The sequence below is a fragment of the Morone saxatilis genome, unplaced genomic scaffold (genome assembly GCF_004916995.1).
Source record: "Morone saxatilis isolate NCDOM2014 unplaced genomic scaffold, NCSU_SB_2.0 Contig7, whole genome shotgun sequence".
In the NCBI taxonomy this organism is placed as follows: Eukaryota; Metazoa; Chordata; class Actinopteri; family Moronidae; genus Morone; species Morone saxatilis.
The window spans coordinates 21,959,992-21,970,223 of NW_023340246.1; the positions used below are offsets into that span (position 1 = coordinate 21,959,992).

Sequence of the window (10,232 nt, forward strand, 5' to 3'; positions counted from 1 at the left end):
AGAAACATGGCAATTCAACATGGTGGATTCCATGAATTGTGACCTGCAGGTAACAACAAACAACGATTCCTATATTCAGGTAATTATACACTAATACAAACATAGTTATGCATATCATATTCCATTTTAGATACATCAATAGATCCTCCTACATGTTACACACTAGACCTTTAATGGGGCAATTATTGATTGCTTCTTGATTTATAAATTCTGTTTAAAATCCTTTCAGTAGTGAATACTTCCACTTACCAAATCACGTCAACAACTAAATCAAAAATGAAAAAAAGATAATTGTAGGACATTTTTAATCAATCATCTCAAGACAAAACAAATAGCAGAATAACTGGCCACCTGAACAGTAGCAAACAGAGACACAGGTTGTTTAAATATGTATGCGTTGGTCATAAAGTGTGCCTCTTTGTCTTTGACAAAGCTGCGAGCTGAAGGACAAAATGAGTTCAATACAGAGACAATAATTGATGAAAAATGAAATGAGTCTATTGTAACCTGAAACAACATCAGTAAAAATCAAAGATATAAAATTTAAAGATGAATTTTAAATGTAGTGTAGCCTGTATGATGCATCATAGTTGAGGAGTTTTCACAAATAACCCCAATATTGGTGGTGAAAACAAGCATTGAGAAATATTATAATAGTTGATATTTTACAACAGAGTTCATCAAAAGAACAGTTTGGGTTTTGGTAAAAAAAATCAGCAGCTGTATTTAAGTTCTGTATCAGACCAAAAATAATAATATATTCCAATCTCTACCTTAATTCACCAGAATCTTATTAATGACTCAAACTTGTCAGAATACACCATCTGCTTCCGAGTTACTAACTATAAATCAATCAATGTAAGACTTCATGTACAAAGTTCTTTATCAAGACTATAGCCTGTAGGTTTAAGACTGTGGAACAACTTCTATTATATATTATTTTTATCATATAGATATATATGAGCAAAATATGACCTTATGTGGGTTTATTATTATTATTAATTGGGTTTAATAAATTAAATGGTTAGCTCGTTCTATTTAGTCAAAATTAGAGATGTTATAGCACTAGCTAACAAGTGAAATGAAATAGGTGGTGCTAGAGGCTTAGTGGCGTACTGACTACTCGCAGGGCTAGTTGGTAAACTACTGTATCTGGCAAGCTTGCAACACAGGTAATGAGAGTCCCTCAAGGATTTTGCAGGCTTTTTGGGGGGGATTGTTGAGGTCTAAAATGCCTGACTTAAGCTACTCTTAAAAATTGCGATACACACAAATTCCGTTTCAAAGTGAAAATTCAGAAAATAGTTGCAAGTTTTTTGAAGGCAACTTGTTCCAGTTACAATGGTAGTAGTGACATATAGCTTTGCACGGGGGACTGCTATAGTTTATAATTTGTGGAAAAGTTGCAGTGATTGGACAAAATTGCAAGCTTGCAGAATTGACAGGGAATTGGTTGAATCTCTGTTGAGATCACAACTTCCTGGAGTGACTCTAAGAGGCCATGATAGCTTCCTCTTTTTTGGACTGTGTGTTCCCTTAAAGGTAAGTCTGACATTGGTCAATGTTAGAAATTCATGTTCCCCAAAGATAAATGCAATGTGAAAGATTTGTACGGGTAATTGTGTTGAATAGATTGAAATATCTTGATATTATGTATTTATTTTTACTAATTAAGCTACTGTAAATGCTATTATAAGACCTAGGAGATTACCTTAACACTCAGTGAGTTTGTATTTTTAACGTTATTCTAATAGTGAATTTTATGAGCCACTCAGTTACCGATACGTCAGGCTTACAGGAGATGGTTATCCAACACCCATCCACAGAATGATGACCTTGGAATCAGGGCTACGATTTGATGAAACCCATTTACATTTCACATGTGAGCTGAACAATACAGATGTGGAGTTTTACATTTTTATTTAATGGAAACAAGGTCTAAGTCTTGGTGACAGAACTTTAAAGGCAAAATTTACAACCATTCTCCACTAATAGATACCAGAACGCAGACGAACCCAAATCACAGGAGTCACATACCTGTTTCAAATCCTCTTAAAGCCTATCACACTAACCAGGACTATCTTACTGTAAGTTGGGATCAATTGGAGTGGTCCCCCAGTGCTGGAAAAGCTTATCAAAGAGTTTAAAAGGATTTGAAATGAGGGTTTGATCCACTTTTGTCTGGTAATGCAATTTTGTACCTGAGATGATAAACAGATTGCTGAAAACTTCATAACAAAAGTTGGATGGATGTCTGATTAAAAAAAAAACATTACAAAACATGAGAGGTAATCATTTTCAAAATACATTGACAGTGACAACAAAGGCAAATGTACATAAAGTATTATGTGTAGTACTACAAGCTAGGAAAAGGTGATATTAAGAGAGTCTGGGTTGAGGGGAGATGGTTGAGAATCAGACATGGACAAAAGCTCAACCATCATTTCAAATATATCTGGACTGAATAAGCATTTTTGCTTTTCATCCATAAAAATAATAGTTATTACATTATATATGAGACCAATAGGGCCTTGAAACTCTAAAAACTTCAAATTTCTATTCTGATTTTTTCCATGTCTGTTAGGAACTACACTACACAGTCATATTTTATCAAGAGCTGTTTCAGTCTCACCTTGGATGTTGAGACATCCAATTTGTTCATCCCATTATATTAAAAATCTAAGCACAAAAGATGTGCAGTATTTCTTCTTACTGGCAATATTTTGAATATTTTCATCCCAACACAATTGTATACCCAAATTCAAATGATAGTTATCACTGATCCTTCAGACTATAAATTTAGATAATTACATCAACCCCTTTTAAATTAATTTTGTATCTTTGGGGAGATCTTTACCCACAAAGAGTAAAACACTACATTTCAACCATTTTTAGTTATAGCATCAAAATACATTGCTGTTTGAAGATGCATTGAAGTAAACTGAGACATTTGTTTTATCCTTTCTGGTGCATGAAATCAATGGCCTGTAGGAGACAACCTTCCTCAATTCTACAAGTCAAGTTGAAGGTTGCTCAAGACCAACCAAGCTCAAACAGATATTTGATGAGGAAGAGAATCCCATCAGAAGCGCTCATGTTGATGTAAGTAAAGGTCAGAACGGGCTGGAAGCAATAACTGTCACACATGGAAGTGTCAGGAGCAATGGCACCTGCAATTCACTCGCCCATGGGTAAGGTTACTGGATCGCAGTTTCTGAAGAATGACATAAGTGATAATCAATTGCCAGTTCTATAGCACTCGGAAGACAAGTCAGACTATGTTTATCGGCACTTTTATACAGAATTATGTGACTAGCTAAATTATTGTTGCATTGTTGGCTGTTATTACATAACATGAAGACCCTCTTTCATCAAAGCTTTCAGAAACTGTAAAAGTTCAGAGAAGACGTTGATTTGATGAATCTTGATGCATTTAGTGCACACCAGGCCCTTAAGCATATGGCAAACATACGTGCAGCTAATGCTTCCAGGGCGTTTCTTCTGTAAGAGTATCAGATCTTAGGTACGACTCCAAGAACAGGGTTTTAGGGACCCTCAAACTGTTATGGGCCACCAGGTTCGTGACAAACTAGGCTAACCTTGTGCTCTACTTTGACCATAGTCACAGATTTTAGTAGCACCCTGAAGAAAACCAGAAATCCTATCCCATCCCCCAATGGTTCAGAGTCAGAGGAACATATTCTCTGGCCACCACGTCCATACAAGACCCTTGGACACAGCCAGTACAGACCCACTGATATCTGAAATACAACTAGGGATGATCACTCTATCATTAAGGGCAAAAAAACACCTAGAAAATATTTCAGACTTGCCAGCTATGACACTGTCGCACATTCTCAAATTTCTTGGTGCAACTGACTCACGATGGACCACAGGTGAGGTTGTGCTCTTACGTTAGCTGGCTGTATGATAAAGGTCCAGCAGAAGCTAACCAAGAGATTGACAAAAACTGGCAGAAATAGTGTCATATACATTTTTTTCACCCTAAGTCATTTTATGTGTGCTTGTGTGTATGTGTCATTGGTTGTTGAGATAACCAAGCCGTCTGCAGAGTATCTCAAATATCTCAGCAATACAGAGAAGTATGGTGATCACAGTGAAGGTGTACATCGCACTGAGGAAGATGGTTTTTTCAAAGTGTTCGGGAACCATGCACTTAGTCACGTTAAAAGTCTTTTCCAAAGCACTGGCATCACACATGTACAGCGGGTGGACCTGAGGGAAAAAAGAGAAACACAAGATGGTAATACTTTCATTGTACAATACTTAAATGTCCCTCTGATTTATATAGATGACACTCGGCATTTCTTCTGCGTAATATTCAGTCTTATTATTGAATGATACTCTAGTTGGATCCTACCAAGTTGGGTCCTAGCTGTAACTAGCATGTATTGGACAGGATCACAAACTCCAGAGCAGCAATGGCTGCATTCAAAATTAAAATGTTCCATGTGAATCTTGACCCATACTGACAATGGGTGTGTAACAGTATCAGGTATTTCATCAACACAGTAAAACTTCTCCTGGCACCTCATGCTCAAAGCTACTATTTTGAGTTGTAATATGGGGTTATTTTGCAAGGTTTTGAAGGAAACAGTTATTTTCCAGGTTTCATCTTGAACAGCAAAGAGCTTTTGGGACACCATCCAGCTGGCAGAAAAACGAAAAAGTAAAAGATCCAACTGTGGCCATTTTCCACCACCACTAGCTGATATCATGGACACCAGACGGTGAATGCATGGATTTGTAGTACCCTCCCATCCACCTCTTTGGATGACCAAGCTTATTCATTGTTCATTGTTGATTCAGAGAAGACACCAGTGATTCTCTGCACTGAAGGCTTTTCTTGCTCTTCTGCCGGCTGACTTCGTTAAACGTTATATGGTTTGTTGATCTGATTGGTTGAAATTAACCCATGGGAGACGGTGAAAGATAAATGGTTCATTCAGTCCCCTGACAAGTATTTTTTGAAAGTGCCTGCCATTTTCCAAAGACTTCCCAGATGGTTCTGTTACAGTAAAGTCAGGTGTTCCCCGGTCCGATTTCTTCAAAGGTGTTCCAGGTATACGAATAGGGAAACCTAGCAACCTGGGACATGCTGGAAGGATTACATCTCCTGGTTGACTGAGGAGAGCTATGGTATCCCCAGGAGCAACTTTCCCCATGAGAAGGTCGCACAGTAAGGGGTACTCTTGTGCACCCTTTTGTTAGAATGACTGTAGATGACTAGATAACTCCAACACAGAAAAACACTCAAAAGAGTTCATCAAATTTTAAATCATTAGAAAATGAACATACCTGGAAGCCAAAGAGGTGACTTTGTAGCCAGAAGGCAATGACTTCAAGAATGATGCGCAGAAGAACAGAAATGATGTAGAAGACGGTGTAGATGGGTCGTTCAAGGATCTCTTCCTGGTCAATGTTCTTACAGGCTGCGTAGAGGTGGAACACTGCCCCAGGAACTAGCACTGTCACCAGTTGTAACGCCCAAAACACCTGGAGTTGGCAGGAAGAGGGAAAGGGAGGAGTGAGAAAAGCTAATGGAAGGAGACAATAATGGAAGACAGCAAGAAGTGGAGTGGATGAGTGAAGGAAAAACGTTTTGGGCTAATAGGGATAAAAGGAAGGAAAAAGTTTGAGAGAAAAAGCAAGAATATATAAAGGAAAAACAATATTTGTAGATTCATTTTTCATCACTTGACATATTGGTTTTAAATTGGCCATCCAGATGATGCAGGTAAATAAAATATGGTGTTTGTGTCTTTGGTAAGTGAGGATGGCAGGAACCCAGCCGAGTTCAATGATTGCTGAAATGTTTCACCTGCCCAGATTGCATTTTCTACCAATAAGGAAAAACCATCACGCTGATCACAGCCTGAGACTATTTTCTGTTTGCAAATTATTTTCTTTGACTGGACACATTGTCCCTAAAGATGTATATATATTATATATATGTATATACGATACTGTGTCTTCTATTTTCATTTGTTTGTGTTAACTATGTTCATTTCTGAGCTATCGTATGTAGCTGTAGCTATAGGGAGTTTAGCTATTCTTATTTTAGCATACTTTAGCTCATTATACCGTAGTTATTGGAAGACTGGCATGGTTGCACCAGAGGGTTTTAGTCCTGTGTAATTGGGTTGTACCTTTTAGCCAAATAGCCTGAAGGTAAACTTTGGTGCTATGGGTCTGACTTAGATTACTTTATCTTAAGCAGAGTTTAGCTTAGCTTATATTATGGGTCAAATTTTTGTTTAGCTACTTAATATAATCCAAAATGTTCAATTTAATTTAGTTCTACCTGCAGAGTTAGCATCTGATATCTATCTACCTAATCATATCATCTCAAACATATTGCAATTTCTTTACTTGCTTATTAGTTACTTCTTTAGTCACTTATTCGCCAGCACATCAGGCGATATAGACATAGCTTAGCTAAGCCTAGTCCTATTTGTAATATCATAGGACTGCAAAGTGTCTGTGTAATTCAGGTGTACCTTTAGTTTAGTCCTACCTGAGGTGTTATGGGTCTGAACTGGTTGTAGCAGTACAGGTTGAGTTCTCGGCGATCCGGGTCGCAGCTGAAGTGCAGCGCCTCATTTCCATAGACGGCGAAGCCCAGAACGCCCAGAAAGAACATCCGCACCGAGCCGAAGAACAAGGTGTGGAACTGGCCTATCACCGTAGGAGGCCTGAGCTGGAACACACACACACGCACACGCACACACACACACACACACACACACAGGTAAGCAAGTACGAACAGGCCCAATTACACAATGACAAATGCACATTAATGTAGGCACAGACACACTCGTGTACAAACAAGCATTCACAAATGTGTACACACACACACACACAAACACACACACACACACACACACACACACACACAGACAGAGACACAATAGCTTTTGTCAGCCAGATAAATGCAGCTGTAACCGAGGCTCACTGAGGCCCAGAGCTCTGACGGCTAAAACAAAACCCATTCAGAGGAAACATTTCCCATCTCCTCTCTTCACTTGCTCTCTTCTGACACTGACATTCAGTCTTGTTTACCCGAAAAAAGCCCCCAATGACACCCTCACAAAGCAAAGAGCCTTTCGGGTTTACAAATATGTCACTTTGCTACATGAAGATGGAGGTAATGGGAGATGAGGATGAAAACAGATCAATGTCTTTCTGTTTTAAGCCTCAGGAGGAATAATTGTTCGACGTCGCTCCTGTCAAATCCTGAAAGGTAAAAAGTGTCGGCGAGCTGGGCCCCGCGTGAGAGAAACAATACAAGCCTTTGTGAACTACTTACGCATCCTTCGTAAAAGTTTTTGATGTAGTTCAAAGACATGGTTGGCCGGTCGCTCTCCGCTGTTTAATTCCAGGGCTGCTCTGGGCCCTCATGGCCGGTTTGCTGCTGGCACCAGTTAGAGGCCACCAACGGTAGGGCCACAAAATCTCCAACTGACCCCTCTCTCCCTCCCTCTCTCTCTCTCTGCCCTGAAAGCCCATGTCAATGCATATTTTTTTTGCCTTTTATCCCTCCATCAATTGACTCACTCAGGAGAAAAAGGACAACAGAAACAGTGGGGCCAACAATGGCCTGTGGGGGCATGTGGTCCCTGCATTATAATCCCTATAGAACTATGTCAGCGAAAAAACTACCTCCTGTCACACACAATGTGGAGAGAGATGGCAAACATGCAACAAAAATACAATGCACCCGGTTGGGTAAAGGAGCTCAACTGAACCTTTTCTGGTTATTTTGAGCTTTATTTTGAAAAGCACCTGTTAGAACAGATTACTTCTGATAAATCATCAACATTTAAATGTGATAAATAAATCATTTACTGTCTGAAACAAGGCTTACTTTTTGGGTTTGTGGCATTTGTTTACGTGGACACATGACTAAATCACGATCAGGAAAAGCAAAAAGTCCAAAAGTCAAAAACCCCAAAAAGCACACACCCTGCACTGCAACCAGTTCTGGAAGAGCTGCTGTTGTCCCACACACAGTCCCTGGGACCCCACCAACACAGAAAGAAAGCCCCTGATCCAAATTCAAACTCCAAAAGCCAAAACTGGACAAAGTGAAATAAAATGGAAGTCCACACACCAACCGTAATCCAGGCGGCGTGTTGTTCATTCCCCCCTCTTTTTCCACTCACAGTTCCTAAACTCATGCCAGTTGCGGGACCTTGCGGGACAGAGAGCAGAGTCAAGCCCGACGGAATCAGATTGGAGCACTTCCGCTCGCAGATTTCAAAATAAACACAGGAGTTTGACAAAGAAGAGCCTGAAACGGGAGAGATGAACAGCTGAGGAAGAGGAGGAAATAAGACAAAGAGTGAACGATCCCATATGATTATGTTTAAATACACATCAACAGATCGATGCCGCTGTTTAATATTAATAAAAGAAAAATAAAGTATGTCTCTACGATGTAAAAATAATGACATATGCATACAATAAATCAATAAAGAAACATGGGTAAATGTTTAAAAAATACATATTATATATTAAGAGATCGAAGCTAGAATAATTAGGCCTATTACAAATCCTCCAAATGTTTTTAATGTTTTTACAACAAATCAAAAACTACAGTCATTACAGACAGACTATTAGACCAAGTGTTAATTTGACTATATTTGATGCTCGCGCCCCTTTCACAGTAAAATGTTCGGCACAACAGAGGATTATTTTAGTGTCATGTAATCATCGTTATGGGGATTTCGTGCTTTTATTTTGAAGGTTCGGTCACATAGCTACTAACTGTGTCTGACTTGACTCTGGCGGCCAGCGCGTGCCGGCCTGGCTCGTGCCGGCTGTGCGCCCCGCAGCAGCGCGAGCGGCTCTGTGCGTAAAAGCGCGATGACGTCACCAACCCACCACGACTGCCAGGTCTGATCCCAGGTCAGCTGATCCAGGTGTAACAGAGGAGCCTGAAGACCAACGGTAGGTTCAGTCTGACGCCTGTTGGTTGTTCATTCACTAACAGTGACTCCCAGTTATTAATGATCCATCCGAACATACATCTGATCAAAAATGACAGATTGGGGTTTTTTTTAAAGTTAGGAACTTCCTGTAGAGCAGTGACTCGCTATCAGGACGCCGCCGCCATCTGTGAGTGCTAACAACGCACGCAGAGCGCCACAATCAGCAGCTCCAGATGGAAACCTTCATCCTGAAACCTCCCCGGTGCAGGGACAAGAGTTAGACAAATGGAAGGAAGGAAAAAGTAAAAAAGAACTCATGAATCAGCCCACTGAATCCGATTAGACACCAAAAAGATCAACGAGCTGACCCCAGAGCTGTTAGAGCGGTTTCTGTGACTCTATCCCTGCCGTGTTTTATGAAGTGCTGAATCTGATGATGAAGGGCCGACTGGAATATGCAGCATAAACCAAATAAAGTTCTCGGCTCTGAACGATAACAGGATTTCTGAAGAGAAAAACAGATATTTGTTTGTATTTGTGGGCTTCCCTCCTTTCTGTTTCCCTCTACAGCCTGGCAGTGATGGGAACATACAGGATTAGAGTCCTATAGAGTCGGAGACGTGAAGGAAACCTGGACATTTAATGATACGCTGAATTAATCCACACAAAGTGAACCACTGTGTTTATGGAAAAGGAAAAGAACATGCAGGTGTTGGTGGAAGATAAGCCCATCAGTGTGGACTCCTGGATCGGGTTCGTCGCCTACCTGCAGCTCTTTAAACCCAATCACTGACACACTCTTTAAAAAACTTTAACAAGCATCTGGGGGGTATCTGAAGTGGAGTGTGAGACTGTGAGATCAGTTCTCTCTGACTGCTTTGGTTGAGCTGTGCAGTAGGAATGTATCCACTCTGTCACGTTATCCACCTTACTACGATGAGTAATTGAGCCATACTAAGAGGACAAATAAATAAATCAACATTTGTGGGAAATTGAATGTTTACTTTTAGTATTAGGAAATGTCTGTTGTATGCCTGTGCAATTTATCTGGTTTTTCACCGTGGAGAGTGAGGCAGACGTCCTCTCGATTCCTTTTGTATGCTCCTGCTGCATGTGCAAGAAATTGACTATTACAAGCTTGACTTTGACTTTTGACTTTGAAAATACAATTTTGGAAAAATCGAAAAAAAGTCGTATTATTACAGAATAATGTAATAATACAAGAAAGAAAGTTGTTTTAATGAGAATAAAGCTCGGATAGAGTTATCAAGATCTGAG

The 10,232-nt window shown here is 39.9% G+C and overlaps 1 protein-coding gene across 1 annotated transcript; it reads right to left on the reverse strand.

Annotated features, from left to right (window-relative positions):
- Positions 1–4,038: 4,038 nt before the first annotated feature.
- Positions 4,039–7,369, reverse strand: cx23 (connexin 23). Its single transcript, XM_035678369.1, has 4 exons — positions 7,331–7,369; positions 6,539–6,721; positions 5,320–5,517; positions 4,039–4,236 (listed from the first exon to the last, which is right to left on the reverse strand). The coding sequence occupies exons 1-4, from the start codon at positions 7,367–7,369 to the stop codon at positions 4,039–4,041; spliced, it is 618 nt and encodes a 205-aa protein (XP_035534262.1).
- Between the last annotated feature and the right edge of the window lie 2,863 nt (positions 7,370–10,232).

What these genes read in the sequence shown, in the direction of transcription:
- cx23 (XM_035678369.1), bottom strand. Translation starts at nt 7,369, where the DNA reads ATGTCTTTGAACTACATCAAAAACTTTTACGAAGGATGC. An exon ending in AAAACTTTTACGAAGGATGC is followed by an intron (nt 6,722 to 7,330) that starts GTAAGTAGTTCA and finishes TGTGTGTTCCAG; the next exon opens with CTCAGGCCTCCTACGGTGAT. An exon ending in TCAGACCCATAACACCTCAG is followed by an intron (nt 5,518 to 6,538) that starts GTAGGACTAAAC and finishes TGCCAACTCCAG; the next exon opens with GTGTTTTGGGCGTTACAACT.